The 20,313-nt window shown below is 48.1% G+C and overlaps 1 protein-coding gene across 2 annotated transcripts; it reads left to right on the top strand.

The window, feature by feature from the left end:
* The first annotated feature begins 775 nt into the window (after window positions 1–775).
* Window positions 776–19,891, top strand: RSAD2 (radical S-adenosyl methionine domain containing 2). Of its 2 annotated transcripts, XM_078445047.2 has the most exons (6): window positions 786–1,192; window positions 7,249–7,410; window positions 11,097–11,326; window positions 13,946–14,095; window positions 14,910–14,942; window positions 16,803–19,891. In XM_078445047.2, exons 1-6 carry the CDS (start codon window positions 841–843, stop codon window positions 16,965–16,967), a joined length of 1,092 nt encoding a protein of 363 aa, XP_078301173.1. In that variant the 5' UTR covers window positions 786–840; the 3' UTR covers window positions 16,968–19,891. The 2 variants fall into 2 exon arrangements, with proteins under 2 accessions (XP_078301174.1, XP_078301173.1); XM_078445048.2 differs by lacking the exon at window positions 7,249–7,410 and having other exon boundaries at window positions 776–1,192.
* Window positions 19,892–20,313: the final 422 nt, after the last annotated feature.

Consider the following 20,313-nt stretch of genomic DNA (forward strand, 5'->3'; position numbering starts at 1 on the left):
CTGCCTCGGGTTCTGTGTCTCCCTCTCTCTCTGCTCCTCCCCCCACTCTCTCTCTCACAAAAATAAGTAGATATTTAAAAAAAAAACAAAAAAAAAAAAACTAAAATAGAAATGGTGTGCCTGGCTGGCTCAGTCCGAGGAGCGAGCGCCTCTTGATCTTGGGGTCGTGGGTTCGAGGCTGATGTTGGTTGCAGAGATTACTAAAAATAAAAAAACTTTCAATCAATCAATCAATCAATCAATGAAATGCAGGAGAGTGTAAGTGTCTGAGTTTCAACGCTGGGAAAATACAGAAGGTGGAGACGGACAGCTAAAGGTGGATGGAAGATGGGTGTTATCATGTGCCTGTGCATTTGGACCACGGTCTGCGAGGGGCGCCGAGGCTCACGGGTCCTGTCCTCGCCCCGCAAGGGCCGCCCGTGCCATTCATTCTGTGGCTTTCACACCAGACTCTCGCTGGGGGCGGCAGCAGGAAGCGTCATGTGTGAGGAACGTGCCGCCTGGAGAGCCGCGGCATCTCTGTCCGGGCTGCGGCTCCCTGCTGGACGGAGGGCCAGACGGACAGAGGGTGAGGTCCTGGTCTGTATCCAGTGAGAAGGCCCGTGCCGGCCCCCAAGACAGGTGAAAGGTGAGGCCGGGCCGGGCCGATGCTGGCCCCGATCCCCAGCCTTCAGCCTTGGCCCCGTCCCAACTTTCATTTTCACGAACAGGAAAATCGAAACTTGAGCTCAGCCGAGAGTTAGTCAGAAGTGTGTCCGGCCGGCCCACGTGACAGGTCGCTCCTGGCACATATAAGCCCTGTCTCCAGGCAGCAGGACAGCCTCAGGGAGCCTGGCCACCATGTGGATGCTGGTGCCCGTGGCTTTTGCTGGAAAGCTGCTGAGCGCTTTCAGGAAGCCCCTGCGCTCCCTCTGGAGCAGCCTGGTCCCCTGGGTCCTCTGGCTCAGGGCCACACTCTGGCTGCCAGGGGGCCAGAGCGCCCGGCCACCGCAGCCGGGCCGGGGAGAAGCGCAGGGGAGCAGAGGGGACGGCGGGCAGGGCCCGGAGCAGCCCATCACCCCCACCAGCGTCAACTACCATTTCACCCGCCAGTGCAACTACAAGTGTGGCTTCTGCTTCCACACGGCCAAGACGTCCTTCGTGCTGCCCCTGGACGAGGCCAAGCGAGGGCTGCGGCTGCTGCAGGAAGCCGGTGAGTCCCCTATCCCAGGAGGAAGTCAGGGCGCGGCCACGGGCTTGGGGATGCGCACAGGTGGCAGAGGGCCTGCAGAGCGTCCGTCCCGCGAGGGAGAATTGGGGTGAATTGGGGGGGGATGCCTGGGGTGAATTTGGGGGGGGATGCCTGGGCCTTCGGAACCAGTCGGCTGGCGCAGCCCGGAGGGACTGCAAACCCATCCCTCCTACAGCCTCCAGGTGAGCAGAGGTCCCTGCACCTGCCAGGCTCCCAGTGCCCCCGCTCCCCCCCGTTTGCCAAGAAGCAGGTTGGGACCGTTCTACTTTCTGAGTTTGTCCAAAGCACCAATGCAGTGGGGGTTTTCCAGAAAGAATTAATGAGGAAAGTTGAAAACAAAGACGAAAACTCTGATTTGGGAACTACAATGTTCCAGTCTCTTACTTCGGATTATGTATGTGTTCCTCCCATGAAACTTTAAAATTTTTTTTTTTACATTTGTTTATTTTTGAGAGACAGGGAGAGACAGAGCGCAAGTGGGGGAGGGGCAGAGAGACAGGGAGACACAGAATCCGAAGCAGGGTCCAGGCTCCGAGCTGTCAGCACAGAGCCCGATGCGGGGCTCGAACTCACGAACCGTGAGTTCATGACCTGAGCCGAAGTTGGGCGCTTAACCGACTGACCAACCCAGGCGCCCCTCTCCCATGAAACTGTAAAGAAACTATTTGCAGTACAAATACGACAATGATTTTGATCTCAAGACTTGCTTACTGAGCTTCTCCACGCTAGCGGAAGCATCTCCGAGAAGGCTCGGCATGTACATGATTCCGAGGCAGCATCTTCCCCTCCACATCCGTCCTTCCTTCTCACCTGGTCTTCCTGTCTTTCCCGGAGCTCCTGGGAAGCTGGCAACTTCAGCAACCTTGCCAACTTTTTCTCAACTTGCTTAACTGTTGTGTTGTCGTTTTGTTTTGCTTTTTTTTTTTTTCAACGTTTTTTTTTTTTTTTATTTTTTTTTTTATTTTTATTTTTGGGACAGAGAGAGACAGAGCATGAACGGGGGAGGGGCAGAGAGAGAGGGAGACACAGAATCGGAAACGGGCTCCAGGCTCCGAGCCATCAGCCCAGAGCCTGATGTGGGGCTCGAACTCACGGACCGCGAGATCGTGACCTGGCTGAAGTCGGACGCTTAACCGACTGCGCCACCCAGGCGCCCCTTGTTTTGCTTTTTTACAGAAGTATAACACACATACACAAAGTCACGCCCGTCCTGAGGGCATAGCTGAGTGAACTGCACAAAATAACCACGCCCAGATAAACAGTGCTCAGACAGCATCCCAGTGCCCAGAAACGTCTCCCTTCCATCACTGCCCTGCCCCCCACAAGGGTAACCCTGAGTTTGTCTTCTAACGGACAGATGGCTTTTGCCTGATTTTGTACTTTACATAATGGAATGATCTGATTTCTTTTGTCCCCCGTGGTGTTTGCTCAATCATCCACAGCCGTTCAGCCAAGTGGAGTCCCACCTCACTGTTCCCGTGGGGTCTGGCTCAGCGTCTCCCCATTTCTCAGCTGGATTGCTGCGATTCTTACAATCGTCTCTGCTGCCCCCACGGGGACCTCGACATCCTTCACCCCAATGCCCTCAGTGCCCTATGCTCCAGGCACATCATGTTGTACTCATTCTCCCTCACCACCTGCATAAATCAGGCCTGTGATCACGCTATCCTCTCTTTCTGGAATGCCCTCTCTCCCTATTCGTGATCCCACGGTGCCTGCTATGAACGTGTACTATAGCACTTTTGAAGTTATGTTTCGTTCCATTGTTTTAATTTTTTAATATTTATTTTTGAGAGAGAGACAGAGCATGAGCTGGGGAGAGGCAGAGAGAGAGGGAGACACAGAATCCGAAGCGGGCTCCAGGCTCCACACTGTCAGCACAGAGCCTGACACGGGGCTCGAACTCACGAACCATGAGACCGTGACCTGGGCTGAAGTCAGACGCTTAACCGGCTGAGCCACCCAGGCACCCCAGGTTGTTTTATTTTTAATATCTGGGTCCCCAAAGGGTTTGAGTTCCAAGGCTGAATGTTAGCATTCTGTGTATTTTTGTGCCTAGGAGAATATCTAGAATGTAATAGGGGGGTAATAAATGTTTTTGGAGACATGAGCAAATGAAGGGAGGTCTGGCGTCCTGGAAAGAGCTCAGACTCTTGACTCGCAAGGCAGGACTTGACCTCTTGCTGCAGCACTTATGTGACGTGCCAAGACATTTAACTTTTCTGAATGTAAGTTAACTAATCTTTAAAATGTGTGTAAAGGTAACTCATATGCCAACCTCAAAAAGTAGCTACGAGGCACAGATAAGCAAATGCTCAGACGTTTCTTAATAGGGCCTAAACTACTTTAGTTATAATTAAAACCCTTATATGGTGACCTCTCAGTTTTAAGTAAATAAAACCAAAATTACTTAAAATGATTAAGGTGTAGTATAGGTTATGTGCCCTGTAGGTGAGATTTGTGGCTAAAATAGGACAAATCTACTCTGGTGGTGATTAAAATTTTAAATCTAAATGCAAATTATATTTACAATGAAAATGTACTACTCCGGCTGGAGATGCTTCTCCAGAATATTACTGACTCCTCTCGCTTTTACACGCAGGACACGGAAGAGAAGGTAGCCACTCCGGGGTTCAGTAGTGATCTGGGCTGTAATAGGATCACTCCTTGTATGTTAAGATCACTGTGAAGTCATTGTTCCTCATCTAAGATCTCAACTACGCATCCACATCCCGTTCCCTCAGCTCCCTCTTCCTTTCATCCCCTCTACGTCTTACCCTCAAACTCATCAAGGGCCACGTCACTGGCCAACACACTGTGTCACGCTCTCTGGTTTGTCTGACCCTATTTAACCACACTTTAGGGAATAACGATGTTTTTATTAAATATAACCACCGCCACACAGCCAGGCTCCTAGCCCTCACCAGTGAGGGGATAGAACTTATCTCTGTCCAGTCGTAGGCCCACCGGAGCATGAAAGGCGGTGTTGAAAAGAATAACAGGTGACATCTGGTCTGCCATCAGGCGGGACTAGCTTGGGCAAGCGGGGGTGAAGGGCCGCCCCGCTGACAAAATGGAAGGCTTTGGAGCTTGGACATCCATCTCAACATTTTTTTTTTCCTAGCCTTGTATTCGTGAATAATTCGTGAACCTTTCCGGGCTTCAACCCTGCAACTAAAAACCAGGATGGGGCGCCTGGGTGGCCCAGTTGGTTAAGCACCCAACTCTTGATTTCAGCTCAGGTCACGATCTTGCTTTTGGTGAGTTTGAGCCCCACATCGGGCTCTGCGCTCACAGTGCGGAGCCTGCTTGGGACTCCCTCGCTCCCTCTCCCTGCCCCTCCCCTCCCCGACTCGCGTGTGTGCTCACACGCTCGCTCGCTCTCTCTCAAAAATAAACTTTAAACAATAAATAAATGATAAAAACCAGGGTAATGATGCCTTCCTTGCTGAATGAGTTTAAGGATGAATTTAAGGATGACCAGCCTTCAGCCAGGACCTCAAAACCGGGTCCGGACAGCATTTTAAAAGCTGGGCTACAGTGAGTTTGCACAAATGGAATGGCCAGGCACGGTATTCCATACTTTGTAGGGACCAAGTTTGTTGAATGGATGTTAACAAATAAAATTCTTAGGGAATTTTGTGGCAGATTGTGCTGTTTGGCCCTTAATAAGATCCCCAGCCTTCTCCGTTAGTTTATTTGGTGCTTCTAATTATTTTATTCCAGTGACTCGGTCTGTTTGCTGCTCTTACTGGTCTCACGCTTGCTCCTTTGACCTCTGATGCCCACACACGCTTCTGTGTCAGCAGCCTGTCACCCTGTGCCCTTTCCTTCGCATGCTCTGAAGCGTGGTGGCTTCTGTCTCTAATCCGAGCAGGCTGTCCACTGCCTGAGCTATCAGCACCCTTAGAGTCCCATGAAGCATGCGTTTCAAACTCCACTTAGCGGAGCTAGTTGCTTACCGATTAAGGGTTCGTTCTGGAAACGTCCCGCTCTGATATTGCCAGTGGAACAGAGCATCTGGTAGAGACGCAGTCAACCGAGTTGAACTGAACTGAATGGAAATGAACGCCACTATGACAATATCGCTGCAGAAATTCTAAATGTATTTAGACCTTCTGGACGTTCTACTGAACGCCCTTCCAATCTTTCCTTCATGCCACTAAAGTTCCAATAGCATCATTGAAAGAAGGGGCATAAGCCCACAAGGAAATCCACAGGTTGTTGTCCTAAATGGTTTATGGCTCTTGGACGCCTTCAGCATGTGTCTGCAGGGCAGTGGCTGTAAGAGGCTCACCAGCCTGCTGCATGGAATGTAGGACATTTCAAAGACGGGAAGCATGTTAGCATGCAGAAGCACAGCGTTGATCCACAGGTAGGGGGTGAGGCGGGAGGGAGGAAGTAGGCCAAAGGCCCTTCCACGGCTCTCCCCACCACGGTCAGACGAGGTCCCTCTCCAAGTCCTGCAGATGACAGGCGGCTTCTTTTCTGAGGGATCTGGACCACCAAGGCTGTGCTCAGGGACCCCAGGTGGGGCCGGGAGGAGAGCCCACACTGAAGGCCGGGGGTTGAGAACCGGCCTGCTGGTACTTTCCAGGGTACAGGCAGCCAGGTGGTCAGGCATAGCAGGAGATTAAGAGTCCTTCTCCAGGAGAACAAAATGGCCCAGAGGAAACACCAAGGCTACCGGCATGTGGGGCATTATCCAGTGAATAAGTCCATTTCTCGCTCTGTCACTCTGTACCGAAACCCTCCGTCTGCGTGGTTTCTTCCTGAATCACAGAAATTCCATTCCGCTCTTTTATGCTTCACTCAAATTAGAAGGGACGAATAGAAACCCCAAAGTAAAAGGCAGATGCCAAAACAAATCAGCAAAGAGAATAGAGGAAAACGTCAAAAAAAAAAAAAAAATCTGTAACTGATCATCCCAGAGAGATGAGAGGAAAATTATTATGCATAAGAAGTAACACAATGCTGAGAAAACAGTCAGGATATGGGAGAGTCTGGAGAGTGGACACTGGGATTTCCAAAATTAGAATTTTGATAGAAAGACTAAAAGATAAGGTCCTGAGAAAATGGGACTCCAGAGACACAGCCCGAGGGCGCGGTGGTTACGAGCGGAGCACCAACAGACCAGAACCTCCAGGGAGAAAAGCAGGTTCGAGAAGAGGTGGGAGTTACCGACAAAATAGGAGAAACGTCCCATTCCCAAAGAAGCTGTATTTTTCCATCCAGGACCTGCCAAGTGGCCAGAACAATGAATAGAGACAGATCTCACGAAGGCACATCACCTTGAAATTTGGGGACATTGGAAAGAAAGCTTCTGGAAGGGAAAAAAGCAAAATCATGTCCTTCGAAAGGATTATGAATCAAAGTGTTATCAGGCTTCTGAACAATAGTATGAAAACCTAGAAGACAACGAGTAATGCCCTTAAAATCCCGAGGGCAAAGTGATTTCACCCAGAATAATATACCTGGTCAAACTACTGATCACAGGTGTAGTTTGAAACATAAGTCCTATAGTTTGCATATTGTTTTTCGAAAGCCTTTTCCAAACTAAGGGAGTACATTGAGAGAGGAAAGGGCAGGAATTTTGGAACCACAGGCATCCAGCAGGCAGAGAGGGAAGGGACCCCCCCAGGGCAGCGTGCGGGGCCGTCTAGGCCTGAGAAGGTGCCAAGAAAGACCATTCTGGATGGGATGGAGGAGGTTTTCGCACATCCCTGTGTTGACTCAGCACCCCCTTTGCCTCCTAAGAGAGTCTCTCACCCAGGTAACTGATTCCCTAGTAAGATGCATCCGTGTTCAAGCAGGGGCCAAGGGGTAGGCCCCGGCTTGGGTGTGTGTGAGTCCCTCCCCGCTGTGGGAAGCACGGGGAGCCAGGCTTGGGGGTGAGGGGGGAGATAATCATTTCGTTTTTGTTACCTTGAGAAAACAGCCCTTTTGTGGTTAAAGCAACAAGGGGTGTTTTGCAGTTGGGGGGGGGGAATAAAAGATTCACGTCGGGCCTCTCACAGGGATGGAGAAGATCAACTTTTCCGGGGGAGAGCCATTCATTCATGACCGGGGCGAGTACCTGGGCCAGCTGGTGAGGTTCTGCAAGGAGGAGCTAAGGCTGCCCAGCGTGAGCATCGTCAGCAACGGGAGCCTGATCCGGGAGCGCTGGTTCAGGACTTACGGTGAGCTGCCTGGCGTCACGCGGGAGTCGTGGCCGCCGTGAGTGTTGGTTCTGGGTCCTTCCATCCCGGGGCCTTAGGCTGGGGGGCGGGGGGGGGGGGTTGGGCAGGGAGGAGAAACCAAACTGTAATATCTTTACAAGGCTGGCACGCAGTTAGAGGTTTTCATGCCGCAGGGCTCCACGTAAACAAGCATGGCAAGACAGATAACGGAAAATATTAGCAACCGCGACTCTTCTGTGCGTCCCAAGTGAGCAGGTATCGGCACCTGTGGCTTTAGCTTAGCCGCTGGCAGGGGACAGTGACACCATTCTGCAGAATAAACCCTTATGGCTTGCTGCTAATGCTCAATTGTTAAATCTCCAAGGAACTGTCATTCTGTTAGTCTCATCGATGAAGCATTTGGGCCAAAACTGTCCTCCCCCCCTTTGGCTACATATGCGGCTGCTGAAGACATTTAAATAGACTATCTGCGTGGGGGACTGAATCCCAGGCTCATTATGTCAGAACGTCGTGGCGTGTGGACAGACCAACCTGAGGGGCTCCGAGGGGCTCCGCTCTGCAGCCGGGATGGCGAACCATGGATCCTAAGACCCTGGAGGTCCCTCACAGCTGAGTTTCCATAGATGTGACATCCCTAGAGCAGAGGCTGGAACTTAGGGAGCCCCGGAAAATATTAGCTCTTATTACTATTATCATTTCAGGAGACAATTACCTAACTCTTAGAGCACAGCGTTCTGTCCTCCCTTTGGACGAGCGGTGTGAGCTTGGCTGCCACCGAAAACGTGGCCGTGTTTATTCTCTGTTGAGGCTGCTCACAGAAAGGCTCTGACCAAATACCCCTGCAGAGATGGTGAAGACATGGGTGTGGGGGGGGGGGGGAGGGGGTCGTGGACGTGGGTGGTGCAGCCCATGGGATGAAGGGTAAGCGGGAAGACAAGATTCGAAAGTGTCTGGGAAAGGCGAATCCGGGAAGACTGTGAAGGGAGCCGCTTAGTCAATCAGGGTCAGAAGCATCAAAGGAAACTTTAGGAACCAGATTCAGAGAGGTAACAGAGGCTTAGGGAACCGTGTGAGCAGAGGATGATCGGCCGGGCTTACTGGCAGTGTCCCTGCGTAACGTCCTCCCTCCAACACTGGCTCTATGTGGGCGACATAGGGAGCAGGCCCCGCGGGCTCGCTGCACTCCAGGGTCAGAAGCCCAGATGCCTGTGTGGGAGAGGCAGGGTGAGTTGGAAGCGCATGAGAAAAGCCCGCTCCAGCCGCGGGGAGCAGTAAGAGAGCGCGAGGCTGTGAAGGATGGGGAGCACCAAGTCCCGTTCATGGTGGACGAGCTGACCGCCAGCTGGCCACGGGCTTCCACGGGCGTTTGTCCTACATGGGGTTTGGGGTACGTGTCGCCACGTCCCGAAACTCTTAAAGATACTTCAGAAATCCACATGCTCTGTGAAATCTCCCAATTCAATATTTGCACGGAAATTTGAAATATCTTGAGATGCCACGAGGACCAGCCACGGCAGTGTTCGTGTCTCACCGGGTGGTCTGTAAGCCTCAATTTTCCACCTCTGGTTTAAAGGACCAAGGGTAAGTCTGTGAGCTTGAGTGGACAGAGGGAGCGGCTGAGTCTGGTAGTTTTCTAGGAGTGCTCATGAGACTCAGCGGCCACTTATCACCACAGCTAAGGTTCCTGAGAGCCAAGGACACGGCTCAGAAACAGCAGAAGATGTGCATCCCTGGGGTCCAGAGAGGCCAGATGCAGGCTCCCGGGTCCTTCCCCTCCAGGGCGAGCAAGACGTGCTTTCTCTCTAGCCGAGAACTTCAGGGACGTGTTTGGAATGTTTTTGCCGAGGAATGTTCATTGGAGTCTGAGGGCCTGAGACTTTTATGCAGGGCTGGTCACTTAGGCTCGCACTGTTGGGCAATCACCCACGGCAACTGAAACTCGGGACTCCCAGCAAGGAAACCAGGTACGTCATGAATCTTGCATAACAATCCCAACAACTCTTGACAAGCTGGTAGAACGTGCCCTAGACATACATACGTCATCAAAGGGAGACCCAGAGAACGTGCTGGCATCCATATATGCAGGGATCGGCCAAGACTCCACCAAGGTTCCAGGCTTTCCTGGAGACTTACAAGGACTGAGCACACAGGTCTGCATTGCTAACTCTCTCTTCACAAGGGCTCCGACAAGAAAATCCGAGAGCAGGAGGAGGGGACATCATGATCATAGAGCAGAAGCTGGAGAAGCGACAGAATAAACCAATGGACAGAGATGCTCAGCTGACTCGGAAATCAACTAATATAACATAACTGACAGGTCTCTATTCTAGTTTGGAACTTTGATTTTGTTTGGGTTAGAGACCACTCTCTCAGTTCATTCCTTTCTTCAATATCGTAAGCCATTGGGAATTTACCTGAGACCAATTTTTAGAACATTTTGAGTCGCTTTATTTTTTTTTAAGTTTATTTATTTTGAGAGAGATAAAGATAGCACGAGAGGGGGGAGGGGCAGAGAGAGAGGGAGAATCCCAAGCAGGCTCCACACTGACAGCGCAGAGCCCAACACAGGGCTTGAACCCACCGACCATGACATCATGACCTGAGCCGAAACCCCCAGAGTCAGGTGCTTAAGCGACTGAGCCACCCCGGTGCCCCATTTTGAGTTGTTTTAAATAATGGTCAGTTGCCTACTCTGGTTCCACTTTGTGCTAGATACTTTGAGCCTCTAAAAGAAGTAAAAGACAAGTGCTTGTCCTTGGAGAAACTAAAGATTAGTTATCCTACGATGGAGCCACATTAATTAATAGATCACAACTCATGGTTCAGAGTTCAGGACGGCCAATCACATCAGTTCCCAGTTTGTGTTGAGAGGCGGAGGGCGTACGTGTGGATAACGTATTAGCCCCCACATCGTACTTCAAATTGCTCCCTGATTAGAAAATCAGACAATAGTTGCTTACAGAGTTTTGGAACCCCTAGTTTCTATAATTAGGGAGTCGTTTTAAGAATCAACTTTGCAACCAATTCTGCAAAGTCCTAATAATGAGGAAAGCTCAAACCTAGTCCGCTGTGAAGATGTGGCCGGAGAATGAGTGGGTGGTAGAAAATGTCTGGGCTTCGGGCACCTGGGTGGCTCAGTGTAAGTTTAAGTTCAGATTTAGCATCTGACTCTTGATTTCAGGCTCAGGTCATGATCTCATGGTTCGTGGGATCAAGTCCCACATCAGGCTCTGCACTGACAGTGCATAGCCTGCTGGGGTTTCTCTCTCTCTCCCTCTCTCCCTGCTACTTCCCTGTTCACACATTCTCTCTCTCTCAAAATAAATAAAATAAACTTTACTTTTTAAAGGTTTTTTAATTAATTTTGAGAGAGAGAGAGAGAGCAAGTGGGGGAAGAGGCAGAAAGAGAGAGAGAGAGGGAGAGAGAGAATCCCAAGTAGGTTCCACACTGTCAGCACGGAGCCCATTGCAGGGCTCAAACTCACAACCCGTGAGATCATGACCTGAGCTGAAATCAAGAGTCAGAGGTTTAACTGACTGAGCCACCCTGGTGTCCCAAATAAAATAAACGTGAAAAAAAATGAAAAATTAGATACAAACGACACTTTTTATCATAAAAGGCTATAAATGGCCTAAAAGGTTTGGCCCTTGAATGGAAAAGCTTAAAGATGCCCGTTTTCCTTCAGGTGAATATTTGGACATTCTTGCCATCTCCTGTGACAGCTTTGATGAACAAGTCAACGTCCTCATTGGTCGTGGCCAAGGAAAGAAGAACCACGTGGAGAATCTTCAAACACTGAGGACATGGTGTAGAGACTATAGAGTGGCCTTCAAAATAAATTCTGTCATTAATCGATTCAACGTGGATGAGGATATGAGGGAACAGATTAAAGCCCTGAACCCGGTCCGCTGGAAAGTAAGTACCGTGTCCCGTGTCGCTTCTGCCGAGTATAACTCAGAAAATGTTTCGGAGACGCTTGTGTCAATGAAACCCGAAATGTCAAGGTTAGAGAGAACTCTGGACTGAAGGAGCCAGCCAGGAAACCGGGTCTTTCTTCCAGCCCTGTTAAACTTTAGGCTGCTTACGCTGTCTTTGCCTCAATTCCCCCTTCTAAAAACTGGAACCGATTCCCTTCTGGAATATTGGGAGGATAAAGGTCAAAAGATATAGTCAATGCTTGCAGGTGTTCTAAAAAAATACATCCATAGGTGGGGCGCCTGGGTGGCTCAGTCGGTTAAGCGTCGGACTTCGGCTCAGGTCATGATCTCAAGGTCCATGAGTGTGATCCCCACACACATGGAGGCTGCAACACGGAGCCTGCCTGGGATTCTCTCTCTCCCTCTCTCTTTGCCCCTCCCTCGCTCTCTCATTCTCTCTCAAAATAAACATTAAAAAAATAAAGCATATATCCATACAACACCTAACCGGTATTTATTTATTAAATATAGTAATACTGGATTTCTTCTTGAAACTCTTGGCTTATTCATAAGTGGATACACGTTCTTCATAAATTCTGTTAATATATTACTCACTGAATTATTAGTAGATATTGGGGCAACACCATCCCCAAGCTGCAGCAAAGTTCATTCACCGAGATTCGTGCTTTCGATCCCTCCATCAGCTACTAAAAGTCTAACGTTCCAATTCAAGGTGTAATTACAGCACCCACCATGGACAGACACTTGCAGATAATGACAAATTAAGCTTTCCTACCCTTGGCTGTTCCTCAGACTCAACTCAGGGAACTGTTTGAAATGCAGCTTCTTGGACCTGCGCCCCGTGCCCCGAAGGAATTAGAGAAAAGCCAAGAAAGAGAGACAGGGGCAGGAACGAAGGCTGTGGTCCAGCAAGGGGGATGGACGAGGACCAGAGGCAAGGCTCAAAGCTCTTAGACTCTCCTTCTAGAACCACCTGCCGGACACTCTCCTTTTCCCTGATCCCCTATCTCTGTTCCACTACTGTCTTCCTCATTATTCTCTTTTTAGCTTCTCTCTCCCTGTATGTGTGTGTATACATACATACATACCTGGCTTTGGTTTGCTGGGAGCTCCTTGTAGCTTCCTGATCCCATAGCTTCTTTCCTCCCATCTTGTAACTCCTCTTGTGGCTTCTGCGTGCTGAGTCACTCCAGAATCGCCTTTTCAAAATCCTGAGTTTTCTAGAGGGAGCAGATTAGCTGCTGTCTGTTTGAAAAGCAGGTTTGGCATCAGATCACTGGCGTCTGCAGGCTGCAAACTGATGAAACGCAGCGCCCCTGGGTCAGGTGCCTGGACCCCCGAGGCCGCGTCCTCCACGGGAGGCCCCGTGCTCAGTACTCCAGCACTGAACGAGCGTGGGAGGGAAGAAACCTCAGTGTTCGTCCACAGGGGGTCTGCCATCACCTTCAGGCTTGTTCTGGGGACAACAGAGCAGGCTGCACCTGACTTTCCCCATCCAATCCCACCACCCTTCCCCCTGTTTTGCTTCTCAAGCCCCACTGAAGTTGGTGGATTCCAGAACCAAAGTCACCACGGCCAAAGTCCCTGCGTGTCTTTACTGCACCTGCTATTCAAGCCGGCTTGGGATTCCCACCTGTGTGGAGACCTCCTCTGACCCCCTCTCTCTCCTCACCCTGTGCCTGGACTGGGGATGGGTGCCATGGGGACAAAGATGAGAGGTGTCCCCTCCCAGGAAGCTCCCAGCCTACAGAGCAAGACAGCCAGGAAAGCAAATAGTAAATCTACTGTGTGACCAGGGTACGCGGAGATGGATGTTTAAGGACTAGGGAGCAGAGAAGAAGGGGGTGGGAATAGAGTGAGCAAAGAAGGCAACATGTAGGGCGCTTCAAAATTAATTCTAAGCTGGCTAAAGTCTTAATTACATGCTGTGCATAATCCCCCCTCCCTTACATGAAAACCCTATAGCCCTGGGCTCTCTGCTGGGTCTGCGTTTGATCAGCTGTCACCTATTACCACCTTGCTCAGGTCCCTGGGACAGTTTTTTCCTTCTCAGAGGATGGTATTCCTTACGATGGAATAATAATTCACACACACACACACACACACACACACACACGCACACACACACTTTACTTACTTAAAAGAATGTTAAAAGACTATTAATGGCTTTGGAAACTATCCTTGTATATCTACTGAAAAAAGCCCCATGTAGTGTAGAGGGCTTAATAAGGGATGTTTGAAGTCAGCAGAGACAACATTTCGAAAATACTTATTTCTTGGTGGATCGCAAATGATTTGTCTATTTTCTTCATACTCTCATTCCCTGCGGTGAACATCACTTAGTTGGTGGTCTGAAAAGGTTAGATGGTCAGACTGGCTCAAACATAAACTCGACCAGTTTTATATTTTCAGACCGTTTGCACTTCCTGACGTTGAGGGCCCCAGAGAGATGTCTTTCTAGAATGTTCTTTAGTAGGAGGACTCTTCCTTGCATAGAGGACACGTAGCCGGGTCTGGGGAGGTGAGGCTTGGGACACAAACATGGGGGGGTGGGGGGGTCACTCTCTGCTAAGCAAACACCCTCCTCGCCTTCCAGGTCTTCCAGTGCCTCCTCATCGAGGGGGAGAATTCTGGAGAAGACGCCTTGAGAGAAGCGCAACAATTCATCATCAGCGATGAAGAATTTGAAGGATTCTTAGACCGCCACAAAGATGTGTCCTGCTTGGTGCCCGAGTCTAACCAGAAGGTATAATGGAGCAGACATGGTCATGTCTTGAGATGGTTCCAAGCAGGGACCTCTCTAGCTCAAGGGATACACACATTGTTCCTTTAGAGGGCTCAGCGAGGAGGATGAGAGGGTGCAGCCTCGGGGCTGGAACCCACCACCAGCCCTGCACCTGCCAGCTGTGGGGCCTCTGAAAGACCTTCAGGTTCTCTTCCCCCGCCCCTGTCCTTGGACTCTGTGTCCGCCCACCGTTCCCGCGGTGGGAGCTGTTCCAAGGACGCAGCCTCGAGAGGGTAGGTATAGCTTCCTCTGGGAGAATAGGGACACCTTTCATATACCTACAGAAGGTAAAACTAGTTACGGGTAATGAAAGTAACATTAAAATCTGCAGGCAGACTCCCAAGTTAATAGCCTTAAAGCTTAATTCCATTGAAAATGGGGGAAATTCCATGCATGGTGGAAAAATAGCCATCGGGAACACTGAATAAAAAACAAGGCTCTCCCACAGCTTGAGAAAATGGGGAAATTAGCCTGGGGATTTCATCCTCGGAGAAGCTCTCACAGTGTCCTTTGCCCCTTTCAGCCTGGGGCGGAGAATCCAGCCTGCTGAAAACTGTGAGAGACGCCCCTGGAGATGTATGTTAGGTGGGGACAGGGGCGCTGACTGATGTATCCCCTCGTAAGGGACAGAGCCAAAGACACTCACGTGGTATAAGAAATGCAGACTCCAGAAGCAATAAAACACAAACGCGCAAACCCCGTAAGACCGACCGTTGAGCGCACATACTGAAAAATACACTTGAAACTAAATTTGTATTTAATTTCTCTTTTGCAGATGAAAGATTCCTACCTTATTCTGGATGAGTATGTGAGTATTTCTCATGAATTATAAAATTTAAAGGCTCAGGCTTTCTCCCGTGGGGCGATGGGTCCTCGGGTGTCACATAGAAAGTGGCACTGCGTGTCCTGTTGTCTTGGGCTGGGGGTTCTCCAGCACCAGAGCGCCCAGGGTACTTTGGAGGAAGGTCCTATCACACTTCACATCACCTTTAATACCTCTGATGTTGCCAGCTTGTCCCCTGATCAATCTTGGCTTTGGTGAGAAGAGGTTACCTGCGGCTCCTCTCCAGAAGTCACTGACACGATTGCTACCGGCTCTGCCTTCCAGAGAAGAAGGAAAATATTCCCCTTCTCAAATTTGAAAAACAAATTACTTTTTTCTTTCGTCTTTTTTTTTTTTTGCTAGATTCATAAACCATTGCCAATATTTCTAGTACAGGACAAACAAGTCCATTCAAAGACCTGTTTCTAAGACATGAGCGAGCTCCACGGGCGCCTGGGTGGCTCAGTCGGTTGAGCACCCAACTTCAGCTCAGGTCATGATCTCGAGGTTCATGAGTTCGAGTCCTGCGTCGGGCTCTGTGCTGACAGCTCCGACCCTGGAGCCTGCTTCTGGTTCTGTGTCTCCTTCTTCTCTCTCTGTCCTCCCCTGCTCACGCTCTGTTGGTCTGTCTGTCTCTGTCTCTCTCTCTCAAAAATAAATTTAAAAAAGCATTAAAAAAAGAAATGAACTCCAACAAGAACAATGGTTTTAACGTATGCATGGAACTTGTCAAAATGAGAAATGCTCATTTTGACTTTTGGTATTTTATTATTTTCAAATTAACCAATGATGCTTCACAGCCATTTCATGGTCTGTCAATAGGACAAACTCTATGGGGCATAAGGAGAAAGGCAATGATGCTAATGTCCAGTGTTAGAGGGTTCAAGGTAGAGAGGAAAAGTCAAGTAGAATTTATTTCTGTTTTTGGAGTATCATGATAGGCAGGGGGTTTTGACCAATGCTCCTTTACAAACTCTCTGGCCTCCACACAGTTCGCACAAACATAGTGACACCAAAATTTGCTTTTGGTAATTTAAGAACATTCTGAATCATCAAATATTACTGTAAGGTGCTTAGTGCCATGGTGGGTGTTAAGAAGGGTGAAGACCTCATTCCCGCCTGACAGGGCATATAAGACTCTTCGGTCTGGTGCCTGCCCGCCTTGGTATTTCCTTTCTTATCCCACTCTCTCCCTTTCTCAAAAGAAAGTTTTATTAACTTTACACCTGTATATCTGTGCGTGAACAGTTTTCATTCCAGCAGTATCACCTACATGCCAGCCTGTGTCATGCTTCTGTGCATTTATAACACCGTTCTCTCCAGTTAACAGTTTCTAAAATTTTCTAAGTTTATTCTTTTATTTTGAGAGAGAAAGAGACAGCGCGAGTGGCGGAGGGGCAGGGAGAGAGGAGAAGGAGAGAAAGAATCCCAAGCAGGCTCTGTGCTGCCAGTATAGAGCCCAAAGGGGCTCAACCATGAGATCATGACCTAAGCTCAAACCAAGAGTCTGAACGCTTCATCGACTGAGCCACCCAGGCCTCCACCTTACAATTTCTAAACATTACCTCCCCCCGACCCATGGAGGGACGTGTGGCAGGCATGTAATTTGGTTTATCATGTGCTCGTCGATCTAATGTGTTTCTGTCGGTTAAAGTGAGCTCTTCGAGCAGAGAAAGAGTGTTCTAGGAGGTCAGCATCCACAGTGTAGTGTCTGGCCAACAGCCGTCGCTAAATATTTGTTGAAATGGCTCCAGGGTCAAACGTCACTGTGGATTAACCCCCCAACACTGAGTTTCAAGGAATCAGTTGTACAAACATATCCCCTTTCTGTCTTGAATTTTCTAGATGCGCTTCCTGAATTGCAGGAACGGGCGGAAGGATCCTTCCAAGTCCATCCTGGATGTTGGCGTAGAAGAAGCTATAAAGTTCAGCGGATTTGATGAAAAGATGTTTCTAAAGCGAGGAGGCAAATATGTGTGGAGCAAGGCGGACCTGAAGCTGGACTGGTAGACCCAGAAGTGGACCCTGGCCCTCGACCCGCCCGTGGGGACACTCGTTCCGACCTGACGTGTGCTGGCCGTGCTCAGCAGTAATTCCTGCTGCATTTCTCAACGGCCCCCAGTCCCATCGTCTGTTGCACCTGCTACCTGATTCTCCGCGGTAAATCCTGGATCATCAAAACCCATAGATAATGCAAAACCCTTAACTTGAGTTAATTAGCTTCTTTAGGATTGAGTTTTTTGAGCAGCGTTTTCTGCGACTCCCGTGTTCCCAGTTTTGAAGCTATTTGTATCAGACCTTTCATTTGATAGAGTTGGGGGCTTTTTGTTTGTTGTTTTTTTGTTTTTGTTTTGTTTTTTTGTTTTTTTGTTTTTTTTTTTTTGCTAAATGTTGAGATGGCAATTTTCACATCTAGAACAACGACACAATCCCTCCCCCGGTTAGTCTGCCCACTGTAACTCTGTCCTTTCTGCCTTCATACCATCGTGGTCTTGGGCTTTTTAACCCAGAAGTCTAGAAATAGTCAACAGATGTTTTCAGAGAGCAGGAGACGATGATCTCATCGGTGTTCAGTAAGGGCCTAGAAGGAGATAGTTCATCTGCCCATGCTCTGCACGGCCCCTGGCCCATGCTGACTATTCCGTGAATGTTAGCTCTCTCTGCTAGTCCCTTTTCTCTTCCAAGAGTCTCAGCAAAACAAATACACACTTTACACTTCATGACAAAGGGGTCAGGGTTCAGATTGCTGTATGCACCTGTTATCCAAGCCACCGGGATCTTCCCTGCAACAACGTATGAGTGCATATGAATAGACAGTTGTCCCTGTATCTGTGATAAATCACGGCTACTAGATTGCTCTGATCTGTTAGGAAAAGGCACTGGGATGCTGTCTAGGAAAGAATGAAGGGAAACGCCTAGAATGTACCTGGATTTTACATAAATGAAGCCATGGCTCAATATAATATTTCTCAACTAACTCTGAATCACTTGAAACAAGGATATAATCTGGGTCAAAAAAAAAAAAAAATCTAGGCGAAGAGGAGAAAACCCGTGCCTTCCTTTTCTTAGCTTCTTTGGGAAAATATCACTTAAACTGGGTCAGGGGAAAAGATTCTCTACTTGTGGAAATATCAAACACAGTTTGTTTATGTAATTTAGACAGTATCTCATTGCCTGGAAAACAATAATTTCCTATCATTGTTTCAAAAAAGCAAAATCATGGACCATTTTTTTTGCCCAAGCCTGGAGAAATTGTAACCCAGCTGCCATGCCAGTGTCGGTCACTAGGTGGCGTTTAAACGCTGCCCGAGTCTGTGAAGCAGCCACACAGATTCGCTTCATAATCTACTTTCCAGACTTGGTGATTTTGAAAGTTTGGTTTGTGATTTTTTTTTCCCCGGAAAAGATATTTCTACTTCAAATTTGAAGTCACTATCGTACAACGGAAATATATTTGTGTCCCATCTAAAACAGGATGGGTTAAAAAAAATAAAATAAAAACTTTTTAAATAAATAAAAAATAAAATAGGATGGGCTGTCCTGCATTTTCCATTTTTTTGTTTTATATTTTAAGAGAAAAATGAATTAGAAAGCTTTTTCCCTGTATGGGCCTTGAACATATCTAAGCTATGACCGTAACTAAGCTATGATGACCTTAGTATATATAATCAGTATATAAAACACTTTTGATTTTTTTTGCATAACATGACCACACTTTGCTGATCTTCACATTATTCAACAAGAGTAAGTTCAGCAAACAAAGTTCACGTATGTGAAAGCACCGACGACGTTGTCTGGTAGACAGCAGGTCCTCAATCATGAAACAAAATCTAAATTGAAAGTCCAAATCCTCTGAGTTGGAATGAATTTCTCTCAAATTCGATCAAACTCAAAATGCAGGAAATTGTATTACTCATTCCCCAAAGGAAATCTAAAACAAAACAAAACTGCACCAGAGAAATGAGTATCCTACATCTATTTTCCGGCTGTTTTTTACATCACTAGTCCCTTTCCTTATGCACCGTTAGGATCTGCAATGTTTAAAATATCTAAATGTTCATTTTTAAGGGGGAGAAATTGGGACATTTAACACTGCGTAAAATTCACATTTGAACTTCAGAACCTTTTGCTTTATATTTTCAGTTTTAAATATGAGTGTCAGTTTTGTGAAAGTCTTTTTTATTGAAAAAAAAAAAAAAACAGAGTCCACGTCTCGTGATGAGCACTGAGTAATGTATAGAATCGCTCGATTACTATGTTGTACACCTGAAATAACACGATGCTGTACGTTAACTGGAATTGGAAAAAAATAATGAACAAAAAGGGGGAAGAAAACAAATGGTAAATTTAACTGAGGCATCTTCATTTCAATGTGAAGAACAAAGGTTTTGTGGTGCTTTTGAGTGTTGCTAATGTTTACATGGTGATGATATGAGTAGAATTTTGTCTTACGAAACCTAGAAAGGTCAGACAATAGTAATAGCATGTTGGTTTCAAAAGTATGAATCAACCCTGCCATTTAGTGATCGATGGTGCGAAAGTTGCCTATTTTCTTTTAAGGTTGAAGGGGAGTGAGATCATGAGCTGAGTCATCTGAAATGCAGGCTCCTGTTCCTTCTCTGCTGGGGTCTGGAGTCCAGTCCCTGTGTTGGGAGAGACACGACATGATGCTAACACAAGCGAAGTCTCAGTGAGACTCTATCGGGCAATAATTCCTCCCATAGGCTACCCTCTGGTTGAAAGACTGTTTAATCAGCTGTGATTAGAGGAAGACCAATCATGCCATAAGATTTTAAAGCTTTGTCTTGCGTATGTATAGAAGGTCTCCATTATTAGGGGGAAAAATATATTTTTTCTTCATATGTGCTGCTCTGGAGTATGGATCTGATGTATTGTAAGACGTTGTAATATATTAAAATATTGTTTGTACACTGCCTCCTCTCTCAGTGGGCCAATATAACGAAGCCTCTCCTGGGTGTGTATTTAAAGTAATCGTGTGCTTTTACAAACTGCCATTGCTAAAGGCAAGTACAGTTTAAAAATCAACAAGGTTATCAATAATTAATGAGCACATTGCAGACAACCCGATCACCAACCAGAGGGAGCGGAGACGAGTCACCGGAGAAAATGGCCTTTGTATTCTAAAATGAAAACCGGCGTCTTGGGGGCCGGGTGTCCAAAACCCGGTCACGTCAGGGATAGCACCAGCCTCCGCACCAGTGGGCCTAGCTCGGCGCTCGGAGTGTGAGCCGTCCAGCAGTCCCAGGGGCAGGCAGGTGCCTGGCCCTGGGGTCCAAGGAGGTGCACCCCTGGCACCCTGGCTCCCGGCCGTCCAGTCGGTTCCTGACCCCTTCCT

This window comes from Panthera onca, chromosome A3, assembly GCF_046562875.1.
Source record: "Panthera onca isolate mPanOnc1 chromosome A3, mPanOnc1 haplotype 2, whole genome shotgun sequence".
NCBI lineage: Eukaryota > Metazoa > Chordata > Mammalia > Carnivora > Felidae > Panthera > Panthera onca.

Excerpts from the sequence above, each read along its gene's own strand:
- RSAD2 (XM_078445047.2), top strand. The coding sequence starts at position 841 with ATGTGGATGCTGGTGCCCGTGGCTTTTGCTGGAAAGCTGCTGAGCGCT. Across the intron at positions 1,193-7,248 it reads GCGGCTGCTGCAGGAAGCCG|GGATGGAGAAGATCAACTTT; the intron begins GTGAGTCCCCTA and ends GGCCTCTCACAG. Across the intron at positions 14,096-14,909 it reads TGCCCGAGTCTAACCAGAAG|ATGAAAGATTCCTACCTTAT; the intron begins GTATAATGGAGC and ends TCTCTTTTGCAG.